Source organism: Sinocyclocheilus grahami, unplaced genomic scaffold, assembly GCF_001515645.1.
Source record: "Sinocyclocheilus grahami isolate Dianchi unplaced genomic scaffold, SAMN03320097.WGS_v1.1 scaffold91.1, whole genome shotgun sequence".
Classification (NCBI taxonomy): Eukaryota; Metazoa; Chordata; class Actinopteri; order Cypriniformes; family Cyprinidae; genus Sinocyclocheilus; species Sinocyclocheilus grahami.
Window position 1 is genome coordinate 930,165 of NW_015505270.1, and position 20,513 is coordinate 950,677.

General features: G+C 36.6%; 1 protein-coding gene across 2 annotated transcripts in view; it reads left to right on the forward strand.

Annotated features, from left to right (window-relative positions):
* Positions 1-3,183: 3,183 nt before the first annotated feature.
* The window catches only part of LOC107587207 (protein POF1B-like), a 20,141-nt gene continuing 2,811 nt past the window's right edge, over positions 3,184-20,513 (forward strand). The window contains exons 1-11 of one of the 2 annotated variants that reach the window (XM_016274886.1): positions 3,184-3,487; positions 3,584-3,832; positions 6,174-6,242; positions 12,001-12,215; positions 13,330-13,363; positions 14,073-14,153; positions 14,529-14,621; positions 16,399-16,512; positions 16,649-16,801; positions 17,744-17,863; positions 18,717-18,845. In XM_016274886.1, the coding sequence (XP_016130372.1) occupies positions 3,332-3,487; positions 3,584-3,832; positions 6,174-6,242; positions 12,001-12,215; positions 13,330-13,363; positions 14,073-14,153; positions 14,529-14,621; positions 16,399-16,512; positions 16,649-16,801; positions 17,744-17,863; positions 18,717-18,845 (1,413 nt within the window). In that variant the 5' untranslated portion in view covers positions 3,184-3,331. Of the gene's footprint in view, positions 3,833-6,173; positions 6,243-12,000; positions 12,216-13,329; positions 13,364-14,072; positions 14,154-14,528; positions 14,622-16,398; positions 16,513-16,648; positions 16,802-17,743; positions 17,864-18,716; positions 18,846-20,513 lie in introns of both variants that reach the window. The other variant, XM_016274885.1, reaches the window with a different exon arrangement.

The following is a 20,513-nucleotide window of genomic DNA, read 5'->3' on the forward strand; positions in this document are numbered from 1 at the left end:
TTGGCAACACTGGTCTGCAAACTACGTTTCATATAACTCCTCCCCGAACTTCCCTCTGCCCTGTATCTTGGTCTCTCATTGGCTGTAGGTCATTGCCTATGTGTTTTTCAGTCAGAACTCATTTCACACAGCGTGATTGTGAATCGCAGACAGCTCCAGATATTTAGCATGCCAAATATTTCACGGGCGTCGGCGACGCGTCGGCGATTCTCTCAGATCGCGTCTTTGATACTTTGGTACTCGCGTGAACGAGCACGGATTTGCCTCCGATTTCGGGCATTTGTCGGCGATTTCGCAAAACCTGTCGGCGAGTAAAAAATCGGGCTAAAATAATAATAAATAAATAATTAAGAAAAAAAATTCTATATATTTCTCCACAAAAATCTATGTAATAGCAAACTTAGCATGTTTCTATTAATCTCTTGTCATATTTTTATTTTTGGGTTTGTTTAAATTAAACATGATTCATATTTATTTATTTATTTTTTTGTCTTATAATCGTTATCGCTCAGAAAACCTAATAACCTAGTGGCTGTTCGTCGGTTCTAAGACAAAAACTTATTGAATATCAGTTAATTTGGTGTACCAAACTATCATTAAGCAAATAAGAATTAAATATCTACCCGTGTTGGTAAGCAATTTTTTATTTAGTGTTTTCATAAAAGCCTTATTTTTATGAAATTTTCGTGACAAAAAAAACACATGCGGCTAGACTAGGATTATACCATTAGATAGCGAAGATAGCGAGTGTAGTGGTACAGGCCAGGTACACAGAGCGACAGAGAGAGAGATGGGGGAGCCGGATTTAAACGCAAGCGCGTTGGTTAAGGTAGGAAGACACTGCATTTTTGCATCATCGGTCCCCTCAGAGAGAGTCTTCTCAAAAACAGGACAAATAGTCACAGAGAGGAGAAATCGCATTAGCACATCCAAGCTGAGGCATCTGATATTTCTGAATGCCAACCTGCACTAAAGACTAAAGTGTTATTATTAAAGTTTTATTAAAATCTGTGTATTTTTTTTTGTAACAAAAAAAAAAATGCATAAAAATAAGGCTTTTATGAAAACACTGAATAAAAAATTGCTTGCCAACACTCAAACCATTCACAATTGCTAAATTGGGCTAAAATAGAACCTAAGGGAGTCGAGCCAAAAGAGACGAATCTTTGAAAAGAGCCGAACTTCCCATCACTACTAGAGTGAGCAGCAGCCGGCGGCCTAGAGTGAGGAACGGCCGGCGGGCTTGTGGCAACCACATGTGATGACCCCGGACTGGATTTCGTCCATGGAGAAAGCCGATCCGGCGATTCACGGCGTGAAGTTGATGTATTTCCTCAGCGACCAGCACGGATCAGCTCCAGGCATGACGAAGCGGATATCGTTCTCTTTTGGAAGGCCAAACAAAGTAGTTTCACTTTCACAACGAAACACACCGTGTCTCCACGACATGGCGGCGGCAGCAACAATACTACAGTGAGAATAAAAGTTGCACCTTCTTTCTTTGCATGAACATTTGGGCGGTGTTATGCAAATCTTCCCACATCGTGACGTAGATATGTGGGGGCGTGTTAGAACGAACCGTTTTAGGTAGGCGTGGTTGACTCTTTTATAAAGAATATCTCTTTGGATTTGAGACTTTAGTCTTTGCAACTTTACAGATCTTCTTTATGCGCCAAGAGCTTGTAACACTCCAAAGAGAAAGGAAAAATTGAAATCGCATCATATGATCCCTTTAATTTACATAGTTATTCAAACAGCGAGTACATTATGGAGAAAGCAAGCAAAGAACATTTGCGTTAAAGAATATTATCACTGACTTCAGTCTGGCCAGAGATTAAGCACTCAAAATTCCTGTTATAATCAATGAAGCTGTCCATACATTGTATGATAAATTAATCTCTTACTAACGTAATTCATACATCTGCACTTTGTTGCTTATGATGAGAAAATTTGAATGAGATTAATTTAGCACGCCCATGCAAAAACTCAGCAATGACTCTGATTGGCCATTGTGTTCATAAACTCAACAGAATCATGTGTGATTGGTTATAATGTGCAACGCTGTAAAAAATTGTGATGCGACATGAGCAGGTCTAAATTTATTACAGCAATCAACACTTCATTTAATTTTCATTTTCCTTAGTTTCATGTTTTATAGTATTTTTTATTGTATTATAGTTTTTTTTTGAAAAACCATAGTGGACCCCCCAAGTTCATTTTTTTGGGCTTTATGGGGGGTCCCTTAATGCTTATGGGAGGTCTGGGACCACCCCCCATCCCCCCAGTCCCCCTGCTACTTGACAGCAGAGATTTTTTTAAAACCGTGCTTGTGTGGACGATACATTTAATTTAAATGAAGGAGGTAAAACTATGTTTATAAAAATACCCGTGTATGTGTGAACTAGGCCTTAGTCTCTTATACTCTAAAAAATGCTGGGTTATTTTTCTACCCAACTGCTCGGTTGAGCCTGTTGGGTTGTTTTTCCAGTGCTGGGTAGTTTTTGTGTTACCCAGCCATTGGGCTGGGTCAATATAGTTTAGTTGGGGAAAGGATTAAAAAACGACATTAAAATACAGTGTATTTCCTGAAGATAATGTGGTTCTCAACCTTTTTGCCCCCAAGGCCCCCTATAAGGAAATATTCCAGGGCCCCCACACAAGACTTTTTGACCTCAGAGAAGCATAAAAGTGATTCAAAACAGCTTTTGTCATCGCATAAATTCCCATTCATAGCAAACATATTAGTGTGGAGTAACACATCTAATATCTCAGGAGGAGAATGTGGTTCCTCTTATGGTTCTACATAGCACCATTTGACAAAGGTTCTGTATAGCATCTTTAAAGATAGGTGCTATATAGCACTTAAAGTGGTTCCCCTATAATTGCAAACCAATTAATCACTTTTAGTGCTATTTAGCACCATTTTTTAGAGTGTAGGCTAATAATAACACGGAGAGATTAAAAATAAATAAAAAAAGTTTCCATGGATCTAGTCTTTGCATCTGTTTATTTTGTTTGATATTTGAATCAGGTCTAATCTGTTGGAATACAATTGGCTCGGGTCCTAGAAATGCGGTCCTGAAACTGCTGCCTCCGTTATTGCAGTAATGTAGTATTGAGGCCTCCCCGTGGCTTTGTTTCAGATAGTTGGATATTTGAGCTGAGGGTGGAGTGATTAGGAGAACACGCCTCTTCTCATTTATACAACTTCAAAGAAGAGACTTCAGGAGTCGGGCAGAGGCACGCATAAGGGCTTCGCTAACTTCAACTAACTCATTTTTATTTCAATGGTATTTCCTCCTTAATTTTCTGGACTTACACAACCGCAAAAATGGCTCTACCGTACTCCCAAAGAGTAAGGACACTGAAGACAGTGATCGTCGCGGAACCGAGCACACAGACTGTCTTCACATCCACTCCTGTCGGGATGAGCGAAGGTTCGTCGACTTACCGAACGGTAAAACTCGCGGGAGCTCAGCTACAGCCGGTCCAGTACCTTAACAGCCAAGTCGATGCGGGAGCTCAGCAACAGCAGCTCCAGTACATTAACAGCCAAGTCGATGCGGGAGCTCAGCAACAGCAGCTCCAGTACATTAACAGCCAAGTCGAGGCGGGAGCTCAGCTACAGCCGGTCCAGTACCTTAACAGCCAAGTGGAGGGGAACGTGATGTACGGTGGTGCGCGATACCTGGTGCCTATGCAGCAGCGGCGGCCCGCGGAGTCAGTCATGTACCTGAGTCAGGCGCCGCGCGTCATGCAACCTGTGTACTTCCAGAACGTTCAGAACGTTCAGCCCGTCAGCGCCGACGAAACCGATGTCTACACACAAGTAGTGAGTGTTTATTTTTGCTTCTTTCCTTACTTTTTGTGTTACATTAGTATCCAAAGGCTACATGTCATTAAAATATAATTTAATTAATTAATATATAGTATTTACAATGTAACTGCTTACAGAGTTCCAGGTAGTTTGGAAAAGTGGAAAAAATAACCAAAATTGGCAAATGAAAAGATGGTGCTGATAAGATGCTGTCCTCGTGTCAATACAGCTGTATTAAAATTAAATGTCAGCACATAATGTAATTCAAAAGTTTTAGGTTTCTTTAGCGCCCCCCATGATCAGACATGATTGTAGGCCTACTGTACCAAGTTTTATGAAAAATGACATTGCGCTTAGAAGATACAGATCAATTAGTCAATATGGGTCACACCTACACAAAAATATTTATTTAATTAAAAATTCAAAGTGTCAGATATGACCAGGGTTTAAACTGGGCCGGTGTTGTGCGAATTCTGCACCCCTGCCAGATTATGCACCCCCTCGTTGAAGTCGCTACCTGATTGCCTAATCCCAAACCCACCCCTAATCCTAACCCCTCCCCCACACCTACTCCTAAACCTACCAATACTAGGGGATGCATAATCTGGCAGGGTGCAAATGTCGGCACTACACCGGGCCGTCCGGGGCTGTGCCCCGGCACATAGACTCCAGGGCTCGACATTAACGCTTCATTAATGCCAGACAAGTAACATGATTAAAACATCAGTAATCAAAAATAACTATGTAAACACCAAAACGCAAGTATTATTCTGATTTTATTATATTTGGAGTAAGTGGCGAATAGTGGATATAGTTACTGTATATAATGCATCTATTGACAGTATAAGGTTGCGCTGCTGAGGCGACCAGCCGAATCATTGCTAATTGATTCTAAATGCTAATTGGTGAAGTCAAAGTTTCATTAGCCCATGCATAAACATCTGATGAATCTGCCGTTTGAACAAATCGTTTGAATGATCGACTCAATGACTCACTCATTAAACGCTCACTACTGGCACCTACTGGCTTTTTAATTTCGTTGAAAAGTATCATTTCCACCATCATTTATTGTTTGTATATTCAAAAATATTTAAAATAATCTCCTAATATTATTTTACGCGGTTGTATTTTTCAGTGTAAATGATTTAATTTGATAACGTATTGATAATCACATTATTATAATTGAATTTATAGATCAAATGTAAGAATTTGAAATGGAAGTATTAATGAGATTAGTGGGAAAAGAATAAATAATTAGCAAAAAAACAAAACACACACATAACAAATCTCAATTTAACCCCTGGATATGACCATTTAATATGCAGTCACATTTTTAAACCTTACTAGCTAATTATAACTAGACCTACATCTCTCAGTAAAATTTGGTCTACAGCCTATGATGCTATTGTATGCTAAATTTTATGAAAATTAGCCTTGTAGAATTTAAATGTGTTGATGTGAATTGGAGAAACTGGGGTTGGTTGACAATGGTTGACAATACGCATGGGCTATACTGTATCTTAATTACGGTATTGTTTAGAGTTGTAAGTGCAAATAAATAAATGTTTGTTATCTCTAGCAGAGGTTTTGTATGTTTGTTTCAAACATCTAGAAATGTAAATTCTGTCTTCCGAACTAAAATTCCAGTTTCATCATATTTTTGCAATGAGCGCATTAACACAATAAACCAGAGTGGTATAGACTTTGGCAAAAGTCAGCTATACAATGAAAATAGATTTTAACTGACAGATTGAACGTTTAACTGTTTCAATTTTGCTGAAAAGCCTGTAATATGCTGTTTAAAATCAGGTTCTGCTGTGACAAAATGCCCCATTTGATACCACACCCTACTATTAATCAGTGTATGTTTATTGAACTGTATCTTTTTTTTTTTCTTTTTTTTTCTGAGCAGTAGTGGTGGACATGTTCAATGGTTTATTTGTAGTCAACAAAGTTTCTGTTTATTCACTGGTGTAAAAAGCGTGGCAACTAAAAGCTTCCCTATAAATAAAACATACAAAATTATAAAACACTTCCCTGTATATTGCCTACATTATACATCAATTAACCTAGGATGTTTGATCATGTTATAATTATAACGTATAATTATTATAACATATAATAATATTATTATAAATATAGTCTTTTTTCCTTTGTACTATATAATTGTAAATCTGAATTTATAATAGACACCAAACATACCAAAAACATGAAATCTTTTAAGGATACAGGTTACAAAAATTAGTGCACAGTGCAATTTATACATATATATTATATCATATAAATGGACTTTTTAGCACAAGACAATGCATTCAAGAAGCCCTTATTCATTTATGTTTTCTTCTTCTGTATTCAGAACATAAATGGACAAACATCTGTCTTCAGCCAGTTATCCAGTCCAGTCAAGAGCTCTGAACCATCTGAGGTAATGAAATAACATTTACCGTGCATGCAAACAGGCACATATAATCAGTAATGTTTAAGGCAGAAAACTGTTTGTATTCGCTCATATGGTTAGCACACAAACACACACGTTATGTTACCCTTGACTTGACTTTCATGCCTTTACACGAGGTACTGTATTACACACACTTTCTTCTGGGTTTGTTCATGCCTCTGGCTTGTGAGCTGAGCGGGGAAAACAAGCTTTAATGTAACCCAGGCTTTAGTGTGTAGTTGCACGCACATGCTAATATGACAACAATTTATGCGTTTGAGCACAAGTGCAGTACCTGCAGGGTTTAGGGTGTGTCAGACAGAAAGAATGGACTCGTTAATTCCCAGAAGAGACCGTGTGTTAACGCCCATTTAGATTAGACCCGACAATATTCATAATATTGCAAGGAAAGTGTTAAAGGGAGTTGCCCTTTAATGCAACTGTTGCTGTCAACCAGCCTGCAGGTGATAAGAAGATGACAGGTGTATGTTGGAAGACCTTAAATGTGTACTACCAAACAAACACCTGGCTTTATATGATGAAATATTATTTTAACATGCCACAGAGCTGTGATCACACTAATAACATTTTTCAAAAGTCAGTGTACTTGTTTTTATATGTTGTGTGTATCTAAATATGAAATTAGGCTATGAAATGTGGGAAACAGAATAAGATGTCACTCTAAAATTTCTTTTTTTAATAAACAAGAAATCACTAATAAATTTCAAAATGTGAAAACAGACTCTAAACTACAGCTAAAAACCTACAGCTATGAAATGTATTTTTGTATTGTGCCAATGTCAGTCTCTGACATTTATACGTTTCCTTCATTCAAGAACGTCTTTTCACTGTACAAATTCGCAGGTCTTTCAAACATAAATGTTGGTACGCAGCAGAAGACAAAACATGGTTGCATTCATTTTGTGAGTTTCTAGCAGCTTTATTTTTAAGATGGTCTGTATAGGTGCTGAAAATTCATTCTGTGAGTTTAACCAATGGACGTGAAGTTCTAGTGTGTGTCATGTAAGGTTGAGTCATCAGCCTTTCATGAAGCAGTTTGAAAAGCATTACACGCAATGATTTAAAGAGAGTTGTCATAGGGTTGTGCTTGCAGACATGCTGGGACAGGAGTTGGGAGCTTATCGTCAAGTTTCGTACATCAAGGAGAATTTTGTTGTAATTAGGCGTCTTGCACTCAAACACACTTGGGTTGTCTTAAATTTTAGGTTTGTAATGTGAGATAGCATTAAAGGCTGGTCAGGAGTTTCACATGATGTTATTATGATGTTATTGGTCTGACACATGCAGTGATAAATACAAAAATGGACTTGAGTTCCTGAGTATTTCATGAGAAGAAAATGTAATGCATAACTTAATGTTGAGGTTCTTTTATGTTGAAATACAAGAACTGAAGCAACTATTGTGAAGTAGACTCATTGGTCAGCAGCAGATGTGATATAATACAGAAGTAATTATATTTGCTGAGGTCAGACTTTGGTTTAACTATGTTAAATAACAATTAATAATCAAATATTTATGTGCATTTCATACTAGTTACTCAGAAAATAGGATCTGAGCTCATGAGTGGAGACATTTGTCAGGAAAGAATGAAAATGTATTTAAAATGATAAATAAATTAATATATATATATACAAACCCAATTCCAAAAAAGTTGGGACACTGTACAAATTGTGAGTAAAAAAGGAATGGAATAATTTACGAATCTCATAAACTTATATTTTATTCACAATAGAATATAGATAACATATCAAATGTTGAAAGAGACATTTTGAAATGTCATGCCAAATATTGGCTCATTTTAGATTTCATGAGAGCTACACATTCCAAAAAATTTGGGACAGGTAGCAATAAGAGGCCGGAAAAGTTAAATGGACATATAAGGAACAGCTGGAGGACCAATTTGCAACTTATTAGGTCAATTGGCAACATGATTGGGTATACAAATAAAAAATAGAAAAATAGTGGAGCAATATCAGAAAGGAGTTTCTCAGAGAAAAATTGCAAAGAGTTTGAAGTTATCATCATCTACAGTGCATAATATCATCCAAAGATTCAGAGAATCTGGAACAATCTCTGTGCGTAAGGGTCAAGGCCGGAAAACCATACTGGATGCCCGTGATCTTCGGGCCCTTAGACGGCACTGCATCACATACAGGAATGCTACTGTAATGGGAAGAGGGGATGCCACACAGTGGTAAACATGGCCTTGTCCCAACTTTTTTGAGATGTGTTGATGCCATGAAATTTAAAATCAACTTATTTTTCCCTTAAAATGATAAATTTTCTCAGTTTAAACATTTGATATGTCATCTATGTTGTATTCTGAATAAAATATTGAAATTTGAAACTTCCACATCATTGCATTCTGTTTTTATTCACAATTTGTACAGTGTCACAACTTTTTTGGAATCGGGTTTGTATATGTATTTGTATATGTTTGTGTGTGTGTGTTTAGCTGACAAAAGACAAAAGTCGAATCCGGTATATTATATCAGTAAACAATTCGTGTTAACTATAGTAGTGGATTGAGTTAGCTATTTTGTTGATTATGGTTTAATATTGCACTATTTTACAGATCAATCCTCTGCCACGAATTTTCCCAAAGTAATTTTTAATTATTTAAAAAAATTAATTTAGCCTTATACATATTTTCTTTAATAAAAGCACATTTAGAAACAGCTTGTAATCATGATTTTATACATTATTAGTAGGACTTGGCTATTTAATTAGTAAGAGTTGGATGTTTAAATTAAGAACTTGAATAAAACCCAATACTTGACTCAGATTTTTTGACTGCTTGACAGCTCATGATTTAGGCTTGACTCTTGCAAAGCAGTGACTTCCTTGGAGCGAAATCTGAATGCAAAACCATGTTAAGTTTCAATTTAATGGAGCAGAGGAATTCCAGTATGTACAAATATAATTTATATTTTTACACGTATGGTCCCTGGGACCATGAGAGCATTTGAACTGGCTGTTTTAAATTCCCAGTTAAGACCTCAAGTAAATTATCTTTCAAATGGAATCTGAAGGACCCAGGATTGCTTGATTATAAACGGGAAAATTACTTCAAAATGTTCAACAATAGTGAAAAAGTTTCTTTGTAATGGAATTCACTTTATTTTCATTTAGAACAATCATCACCTAATGAATAGTTTGGAATTATATTGTTTTATAGTGGCTGATGAGAACTGATCGTTTTTTAAATGTTATTTTATAATGCTAAAAAAGTACCTTCATTCCTTCAATTGTTAAATCTCTCATTTTCTCTGTATCTCTCTTCACTGGCTTCCTGCGGTCAGACACAATTTGAAAACCGAGCTCCTCCTTCCTTTCACTGTAGACCAAAGCAATGACCTGCTGTTCTTACACTGGAACAGAGAGGCTTTTGGCTCACACATTGACCTATTTTTGCAGACAGTAAGGTATTGTGGAAAGTCAAAGCCAGAAAGGAAATACAGTCACAGATTTAGTAGCAATGATTGTCTTCAAACAGTGTCTTCTCATAATTCTTGCGAATTGGCTTATCAAATTTTTTTTTGTTCAGCTATGTATTTACATCAAAGTGAAGGGACACTTAAAGCTACAGTTCCTAATTTTTGGGTAATTATTACATGATAAAAAAAATTCCCGCTCAACCATATGTACATTTCCAGAACCTGTTTGTCAAAGTTTAATGACTTAAAAATGTATACATTATTTGAAAAACAAGAACACAAGAATGTGTCCTGTGTGAATGGATTTGGACTCAGTCTTGGACTTTACATATAAATTTGATGAAAAGGATGAATCAAATGACAGCCCTAATTATGATTTCATGCTAAATCATTTTTAAAGTTAAAACCCCTACAGCTGATTTAAACGCCAAACACAAAGTATTTTTCAGATGGTGGGATATATATAAATTTTTTGTATGGATCTGCTGTAATGTTTATTTTAGGATTGCAACTTAATGAAGCACTTCCTGCGCATTCCTGTGCAGAGTTACTCAATGCTGTGTGTGGGAATCGAGGTCACAACATTACAACCGAATGGTATTTGCATATAAGAGAGCGTTCGATTTACTTCCTGAAATCTTCTGTGCATTGACTCTTGACACACACACACACACGCGCGCACACACACACACACACACACACACATATATATATATATATATATTTACTAATGCAAACTCAGTAACTCAGTATGCATAAGTGGGAATTTGTTGAATTTGAGTTCTAGGGATACTACCTCTAGTTTCTGAGTGAAACTAAACTCTTTTATGTGCCCTTGCTTGCTATGTGCAGAACCTGCTGCGACTTGTCAGACGCTAAACGTAACTAATGTTCAAAGTACGTTTCAATCATTGATTTTTTTCTTATCTTTCTAATCTTGTTAGAACACACCCAGACACAGTCTTTAATTCACACAACTCTACACAACTCACACAACAGACCTGCCAACCTGTATGCATTTTGCGTAGCGGATGCGCATTTCGTTACTTTACTTTACTTTACTTCACTTCTATAGCTGTGAATGGGAGACTACCACAAATATATTTTTTGCATTCCCATTTACTCAAATAGCAAAAGAAAATCATGCAAACATTATCATGGAGATCATGATAATGTTTGCATGACTTTCAAAAAAAGGAAAAAATTTACCGTCACTCCTATAGATGTGTATTAGAAACACCCTTGCATTAGCATTAACTAGTTTTTTGTCATTTGATGCAAAGGTAATATAATACAAATTACAGTGTTATAAATGTAAAAAACGAAAATTAAAAAAATGCGTCATTACAGTCTTGTGAAAAGGGAAGCGTTTCTAAACCTGTTGACCAAAAAAATAGATCATTAACATACTCAAATGTTTGAAATATCTTCCTTTTGTGATCTGAGGTACGTTGCTTCTTATCACAGAATGAGGCAGAAAATATATTCTATACTATAAAAAAAAGGCAATGTCGATTAGCAATGGATTATAATATACATTATGAAAATACCCAAGATGGCTTGAAGAACACAGATAAACTATACATTGTAGCAGTCGAGTCGAGTGTTTATTGTGTTCATGTTCTGTAAAGCTGCTTGTGAACATTGTGTATTGTGAAAAGCACTCTACACCTAAATTTGAGTTGACATTGAAAAATCAGAGCAATGCAGATAATTAAAAAAAATGCTTATATTGGCTGATCTTTTTGTGCATCTCCACCACTACTAATGCTTTCTAGCAGATGACAATGTACAGAATGCAAAATTTGCATAAAGATCCTTCCATCAACAGCTTTAGTTGCTGCATGTGAGATTTTTTTGCCGCTCCCCAGGAGGCCTTAAATATTTATGGTCCATTTAGCTCCCGGCATGTAGTTTTGTTTGCTGCTTTTAAGAGTATTGTTAGAGAAGTCACTCAGGAGTGTCTGATCTGGATCGATTCTGCGAGGTGTGGACTGGCTGATGTTTCTCACTCACAGTCTAGTGTAAAGAATTTACACATACTTGAAAAAGTTAACCCTCATTTCAAAGCATACATAGACAGAGGTTGTTGGCTTCTTGTGAAGTTTCCTGTTCTTATGTAAGAATCACATTTTGCATGTTTCAAGGAAGAGCAGCGTTGATCCTGTAGCTGAGTTGTTTGCTTAGCTGATTAGTTGGTTACAGCATAGCATCTTTTGTAACTCAACTAAAGTTTCGCACTCCCACTCAAAATATCCTGTCTTCACATCCTTTATGCCCTTTTCCAGTCGGAGTTGGTGGAGACTTCAAGCATTCAAGAGGAAGTTGTGGACCTGAGAGAAATAAAGAATGGCCACTCTGAGATTAAGACCGAGATTATCGATGTGGAACCGGTCGCCAAGATGGACAACCGCTTCTTTGGTGAGCTTCTTGCCGAGGTTTACCGCAAGAACTCAGATATTCACACCTGCATCTCCGAGCATGTGGCCAAGATCCGCGGAAGGTAGAGTCGCTTCTCTTTATTTATTATCAACAATCTAGCACATCCTTCAGAATTGTAATGTTTCGTTATTTCATAATAAATACATTTTCGCAAGCTAATTTATATAATGTCCTCCCTCAATTACAATTAAGGCTATGTCCACACGAAGCCAGAGCTTTCCCTATCCAATCTCTTTTTTTCTCCTCGTCTCAAGAAATGTCTGCGTCCACACGAAACCGACACAAAACGATGTAGTATACATGCTAGACAAGTATGTGGCGCTGTTATTCTGTCACAGAGATGCACTAAAAACGGAGAAGAAGACTTGGACTATGCGCATAAACCTTGCCGCGGTTTACAAATGAACATGGAACAATACATTTATTAATCTGTGTTAATGTTAGTTAATAAAAAGACAATCGTTCGGTGTTTGTTCATGTTTTTGTTGCTGTGATGTAGCGGTGTCTGACTAGGGGCTAGACATGGGCTGATGACGTCATCGTTTCAGAAAATATATGGATTCGCTGTCCACACGAAAACGCAAGGGTGGCGTTTTCAGATTTATCCACTCTGGGACCCGGTTTCAAGAAATATCAGTTTCACTCTCCCAAAATGCTGGATTCGTCCGGACGAAACGCCTATACGATACAAAATGTATGCGTATACAGCTAAACGCATCTCCATGTGGACGGGGCCTAAGATGTAGTTTTGTTGTGCAAATGGCTTGTTCCATTCTTAACGAATTTCTCTGTGTGTTTTAATGGAAAATTTAAGTTGAAGATTTGCACGCAGATAACCCTAAGCAACCATTAACCCTGTCAATCAAGATGATTGAGGACTTGACACATATTGAGAAGACCTATTACAGACCATTATCTAAAAGGAAATCTCATCTATTTACTTAATCTGCAGTCACTTTCTCAAATGACTCATTAGACTGATTAAAAACCTGAAACCTCTACACCTCGTCCAAAACTGTCTAAGAGCAATGCTCAATCCAGTGATTCATGGCGAGTTAAGAGGTTCTGTATTTTACACCTTAGAAATGATTGTGAGAACAGCAGCACCTCTGGACGCCTCTGCTTTAAGGCTCTCTTTTTTATTGACTCATTCATATTGTTCTTTGTCTCTGCAGGAAACACCTCCTGGACCCCACCATTGACTACAAGGTAGGGAGTGGCAAATTGTTCAGTTCCTGTGAAGCTGGCTGAAAGTTTTCCATGTTGCATAAAGGATTTCAAGTTTCAGTTGGTTAATTCTAAACCTAATTGTTATGATTAGCTATGAAAATGGGATTTTGCATTTAGCATTTTTTGACATTTGTTCAAAAATAAATTTAAAATGTTCATACACACAGTAACTTTAATGCACTTTTTCTATGATGAGAATGTTTTTAAATTTCATTCATTTTATTTTCATATTTTTGTTGGGGCATAAAGTTAAAAAATATCAAGGTGATAGAACTGTCCTGATATCATAATGAAGAAAGAAGAGACATTTAAATGAAATTCTCGATAAGAAAACCTTAAGTAGCTCGTAATACATAATCTATTATTTATTGCTATTATTCTATTTATTATTATATTCTTTTTTAGAAAAAATACAGTGAATCTGTTTTATATGCATGTATACAAATGTTAAACTTTTCAAAATCTAAGTCATGTGATGCAGAGAATGTGTCAAAATATCATGTGATGTAACTTCCCAAAAAAACATAATATTTATTAAGCATTCAAGATATAAAAAAAAAGATTAGGATGTTTACACTTACATGTATTGTAAATGTAATATAGTAATATAGTTGCTGCAGCTCTTTGTTAAAGAATATATACACTTAAGTTTTTAAACACATATGTCTGTCTGTATGTGTGTGTGCAGGTGGAAAAAGAAGAAATAGAGAGTGTCATTCCTAAAGGAGTGTCTGAACTGACTAAGCAGCAAATCCGCTACCTGCTGCAGGTGAGAGCTTATGGACACATTATGAATGTCTGCCCTGTCCACTCCCACTCAGCCCCACCCACCTTTCAGTACACCTCACCCTCAGACACCTCTCCTGACAGCAGTAGATTATTAGTTTATGAGACTGTCCCAGGAACATGTTCCTCCAGGCACAACAGATCCTCACAGTTATTCTATACATACTCTGCGTAGATATACGCAAAGTCTTTCAACATTATAAAACTGAAATATGTGCGACACATTCAACTTTTTTTTTAAATTAGTTTGATTAGATTAATTGCTGTCATTTGTTTAATGTTTTTGAATGACCCCAAAATTTTAAATACTGAAAGTACATAGTTTCAGACACAAAGTAAGTGTCTTTCTCTCATCTAGACTCGTATGACGGCTGATAAAACCATGCGTCTGTTGATGGCCACGTTCAGCAGTCTGCGAGAAGAGCTAGTGCATATGCAGGACGATCTCAGGGTGAGTATGATTATTCTACCACTAAACCAGCCAAAAGCCTCCTGTCCTGTAGAAACGGTTCCCAGTTTCCAGTGTAGATACGGTGATTAAACATATCAGGTTCTGCCTCGTGGGCGTGCGTTTGTTTTACAACCCAGCTTTCAGCTGACCTTGTCTTTTTCAAGGTGTGATGCGTGTAGAAACAGATTCGAAGGGATGATGTAGCAGCTACCAAACAGCCCTTCAATATTTCGTTGGCTTTATTTAGTTGCGAATAAAGCTGTTTTACACGAAATGTTTTCTTTTATACTTGGGAAAATTACAAGACTTCATATGTCAACTTTAATAATATGCATCTTGTTTTTGCAAGCATAAATTCAGATTATTGTGAGATATCGCAAGTATATCACAAAAAAACAACCTGCTTTGTTGGTACAGCAAGTGGTAACTCTTCCAGAGCTTTCATTTCCTGTTTGACTGAAAAAAGCTTCTGCTCAGTTAAACATAAACCATCATCGTGTCACCGCAAATACATGCACATCTTTTCAATCGGTAAGCCAACATGGTGTGGCCAACAGCTATTGAAGACTACAGCAACTACGTCAGTGTCTGAGTTAGTCATTTTCACTAATTATTCACTCACTTAAATACTCAACTGAAGTTAATTACTTATAATTAAGCTTTGTGTGCAGTTGATTGAAACAACATAGAAGTACACTGAACACACTTGTACACTTATGCATGCTTCCATGTGCCTGTGATATCTGACTGGTCGTGATTGGTCAGTTGTGGTCTTCTGCTGTCATATATTTTTATGTTATGACAAGGGCTGAATGATGTTGGGAAATCTGATTGTGATTTATTATTATTATTATTATTAAAAAAAGTGATATATCAGTATGCCTATAAAACACTACTACAGTGCAACAACTACTACTAAAGGTACTGTAAAATAAAATTATTATTATTACTACTACTAAAGGAAATAATTTTTACTGTTGTAATATTTTACTTGAATTTTTTTAATATTTAAGAAAAAATAATAATGTAGTAATAATAATAACAATGTTATGTTACAAAACAACTGTAACAACTTTCATTTTTGGATCTTTTAATTTCTTAATTTTCAAACCTTAAACCATCAAGCTTTTATTTTGCTAGAAAACCACAGCGAGCCCTCTTTTGTTGACAACAGCCAGTTTATAAGCACTTCTCATTACAAGAAGAAAAGATTGCTGGCGCATGTTGCCTTCCCAAATGCACAGTATAAACGACTAAAACTCCGAGCAGATGCAGAGATGATTTCATGTGGAACAGCATTTACTGTGAACCAAGCCGCTCTGAGACACTGAAAACACTGGATCGTGGAAAAAAATTACAATGATGCGTTTTACTCTAAAGCATGCAGCACATATATTAATGTAATGAAATTGCAGCCTGTGCGATTTGATAAGCCAGGCATTTCGCAATTTCATTTTATTTCGATTAACTGTGCAGCTGTAATTATGACCATTTAGCTGTATATTTCATCATTGTCCCTTCTCACAAAATTTTAATTAAATAAATAAAACTTGAATCAATATTTTATTTAAGTTTTGTGGTTTGTTCAGGGTTTTTTGAAGATATCACCCTGTCATGTTAGCAGACAAATTTGCATGAAACATTTTACCTTAAACTTAAAGTATGGAAAACATTTCTACCTTTTAAAAAAATCCGTAAGCCTATTTTTACTACCTTAACCATGCACAGTGACATGGTTGGTTGCATTTGGATTTATTGTGTTCATTTTATTGTGCAGCGTCTGGAGAGTGAGAAGGAGGAGCTGGAGAGAGATCTGAGCTTCAAGGCAGATCAGGCTCTGCAATATGACAGACTACTGGAGACCGTACGTGAGCACAACAGACAACTGCAGGTAGGGGGCGCCACCATAAAACTTCACTCAATCGCCCTTCGTGGCTTCTGCAAAAAAATACAACATCAATAACACTCATGACATTATATGATAAATGTAGATCCATCTCTGATCTTCATGTCTTTCTTTCTCTCAGGCTGCTGTGAAGGAAAGTAATAACACTCAGCGTACTCTAGAAAGTCAGCTACTGACCTGGCAGAGCAAAGACCCCAGCAAAGACTTCCGCATTAAAGAACTGGAGGGCAGCAAGAGGGCCCTGGAGCAGGAGAACGAGCTGCTCAAGAAGAAGGTGGGCAAATCTCAAAATTAACTGTATTTCAATTGCATGTGTTCAAAAGTGGCCAAAATGATTGACTTTTGCGAATGCAAAAATTTACTTTAGAATTATACGCACTTGCAGCATACTAAGCAAAAATGCTGTTTTTGTAAAAATTTTTAAACTTTTTATTTAAATACTACTTATTTCAAGAACTTTTTGTGAAAGTGTCAATTTAATTCAGCCTGCATGTTGTTACAGTACATGCACAACTATTAAAAAAACCCTTTGTCGTACACATGACACGACTCACAAGAGCAGATCTCCGTTCATTTCCAGACAGATATGAATTAAATGGATGGTTCATTCTTAGAATTATACGCACTTGCAGCATACTAAGCAAAAATGCTGTTTTTGTAAAAAATTTAAAACTTTTTATTTAAATACTACTTATTTCAAGAACTTTTTGTGAAAGTGTCAATTTAATTCAGCCTGCATGTTGTTACAGTACATGCACAACTATTAAAAAAACCCTTTGTCGTACACATGACACGACTCACAAGAGCAGTTCTCCGTTCATTTCCAGACAGATATGAATTAAATGGATGGTTCATTGAGTTACATTCTCTGCTGGCATGTTTCACTAAGCTTTTCATTAAAAGAACCGACACAGAGTCAGTCGTTCATGACGCAAACTACACTGGTAACAATGCATGTCTGTGTGCAGTGAAGTGTGCAGCAAAGGCACCTCAAGAGAAAAATGTTTCATGGACATTTAAACTCAGCACATTGAATTCACACTGCAAACTCACAGCCCAGATAAATCTCTGCGACGTTGTAGTCTGGCTCATCCAGTCCAACTCTGCATGTTATTATATTATGTTTTAGTGTTGTTGTCAAATACAGCTATTATAAGCAGTCTTGTCTCTTGTGTAATTTCTAAGGTCATATTTATTGCATTTATCTCTTCCACAGTTGGCAGGGCAGTGCAGTAGTTCCACTGTCCAAATCAAAACACAGGAGCTGTCCAGAGAGTATGAACAGATGCTGAAAGATCTACGAGAGGAGAAGGACAGAGAACTCAAGAATATGCGGGTAATGATACGTAAATAAGGAGGATATAGGGATGCTCATTTCGGTTAATTTTCCTGACTGACAACCGCCGCTCGTTATCCGAACATTAAATGATCAATATGAGCATCCCTAGGAGGAAACAAAAAATCGAAAAGAGTTAAATGAATGTGTTGAATTGAGATGAATTTGTACTCAATGTACTAAATGATGATGGTGTTTCTAGACAAAACCCACTTAACTATGGTAAAGTTGTTATAATACACAGCCTCAAGTTGCTTATTGCTTTTATAAAATGGTGTCATGACCAATGTGATAAAGACTCAAATGTTCAATAAATAGACAACTGTTTCATTCGGTAATATAGTTAATTATCCATATAGGCTGTGTATGGTTGCCAAACAATTTGTGTCATATACTCTACCGATCAAAAGTTTGGGGTTGGTAATATTTTTGGAAGTCTTTTGTGTTCACTAAGACCGTAATTATCTGATTGACATCACAGTAAAAACTGTAATATTGTAAAATATTATTACAATTTAAAATAACCATTTTTCTATTTGAATATATTTTAAAATGTAATTTATTCCTGTGATGCAAAGCTGAATTTTTAGCATCATTGCTTCAATCTTCATTGTCACATGATCCTCCAGAAATCAATCTAATATGCTGATTTGGTGCTCAAGAAACATTTCTTATTGTTATCAATGTTAAAAACAATTGATTTTTTATATTAAGTAAATAAAAAATCAAACTGAACCCAAACTTGTGAACGGTAGTGTAGAATTCTTCAAATGTCAATACAGTCAATACATATAAAATTCAATTCTATATTACATTCAATGCATTTAGCATATATTTATTTATTCTTTTCTAGACTCAGCTTGTAAAGATCCAGACCGAGCGCACCATTACACAGACCTCTGACAGCGGCTTGGAGATGCGTATCTCTGAGCTTCTGTCCAAACTAGAACAACATGAAAGTGTCATCAGACACCAGGAGGAGGTACGTCAACACTATTATACAGACATAAAATGCTGTCAATGTTGTTTTTAACAAGCGTGCAATGCGGTTGTTATCAGTTCTGCCATGTGATGCGGATGGGTGACATTTTCCCAATGTTTCCTTAAGTTATGGCCGTCATAACCAAAATTTGACAGCTTGTAGTCGTCGCCTTTTTTGGGCCTTTTCTGATATGTAACATATGTTGTCTGTCATTCTGGAAATGCCTCGGCAACAATTTTACATTTAAACCCTGACTTAACTCTGACTTTTAAATTATGGAGCAACAGGATTACAGTTAATCAAGGTTGACTGTAAAACCCAGGAAAAAGGAAATAAAATTAACACATAAAGTGACTTTTTTTAAACCAGGTTTTGAAGTTTTGTGCAGCTAAATTAGTAGATAAACCTAGATTTAACCCAGGCTAAAGATTAATTCAATCATTCATTCTGTACACTATTTTTTGTTGTTGGAAAATTTGATATTTAATAATATTATTTGAGCAGACTATATTGACATGTTTAAGGAAAACAACATGAAGTCTGTTTTTGAACAAGTCATATTTCTTTATGAAATAATTTTCTGTGAGACATAATTTCACGAACAGCCTGATTGGATCACCGTGCGCTCCCTCTCAAAATAAGGCTTCAAATCACCACATTGCATCTGCACTATAAGCAAGCTGCACAGTTGACACAGGAATTGTCACTTGCGCAATTGAGGCAGTGAAGCATCATCACTAAGTTTTGCCAGTGTTTAAAACCATTCACTCTCGCGCGCTCTCCTAGGGAATGGTATGCTCATGCACACTCAGAGTGCACACACATAAGGCCGACTCACATACAGTCAAAAAAAAATTTCAGGGGACCTGTTACCACAAGTTAAATATATGCATGGTTGCAAGTTAAAAATTCAAATTTTATAATTTAATCAAACCTTTTAAGTTGCAATCATTATTTTGTAGGTTCAGGTTGACATAATATTGCTTGATCATTACATTAAAGTAATATTGTGTGTAATTTAAACTCAAATTTCTGCGTTAATTGAATTTCTTTAACTCAATAAATTGTCTTGTTAACTTTGGAAATTGGGTAGTGGATTTCTAGTTCACAGCCGCATCCCAGTTCCGTGTTCGGAAAGGAAATTAAGTGTACTAAGGAAACCCTAAAGGGAATAAATAGCCTACGAGATGGGAGGATAAAAAAACTAATATTTCAATGCTTTTTCTCGCAATTATATCGTTGGGTAAGTATAGGCGACTGTATATAAATTGCGGGCATCAGGGAGCCGCTATTGAAACCGCTTTCGATTGCGCGCTCTCATTTTACTTTCACTTTCACTTTCACTTTTGAGATTCGCGATCACAAGGACTCTATACTATGGAGCGGCAGTACGTACCACACATTTGACAAGCTTAGATGTTTGTCAAAGATGATTAGATGATCTGCAAATCATTCGCCATCGTCCTATCAGACATTTCTCCTTACTCTGTGTATGTGGTAAGTGAACTTTCATGTACTGTAATGCAACAGGTTACCGCTAGCAAGCGGCTAATTCTTTAGTGGCTCCATAGAGCGCGTTATTTGTTTCACGTTTCAGGCACACCCCTAACCCTGTCCCTTCCCCCCCCCCCCCCCCCCCCCCCCCCCCCCCCCCCCCCCCCCCCCACC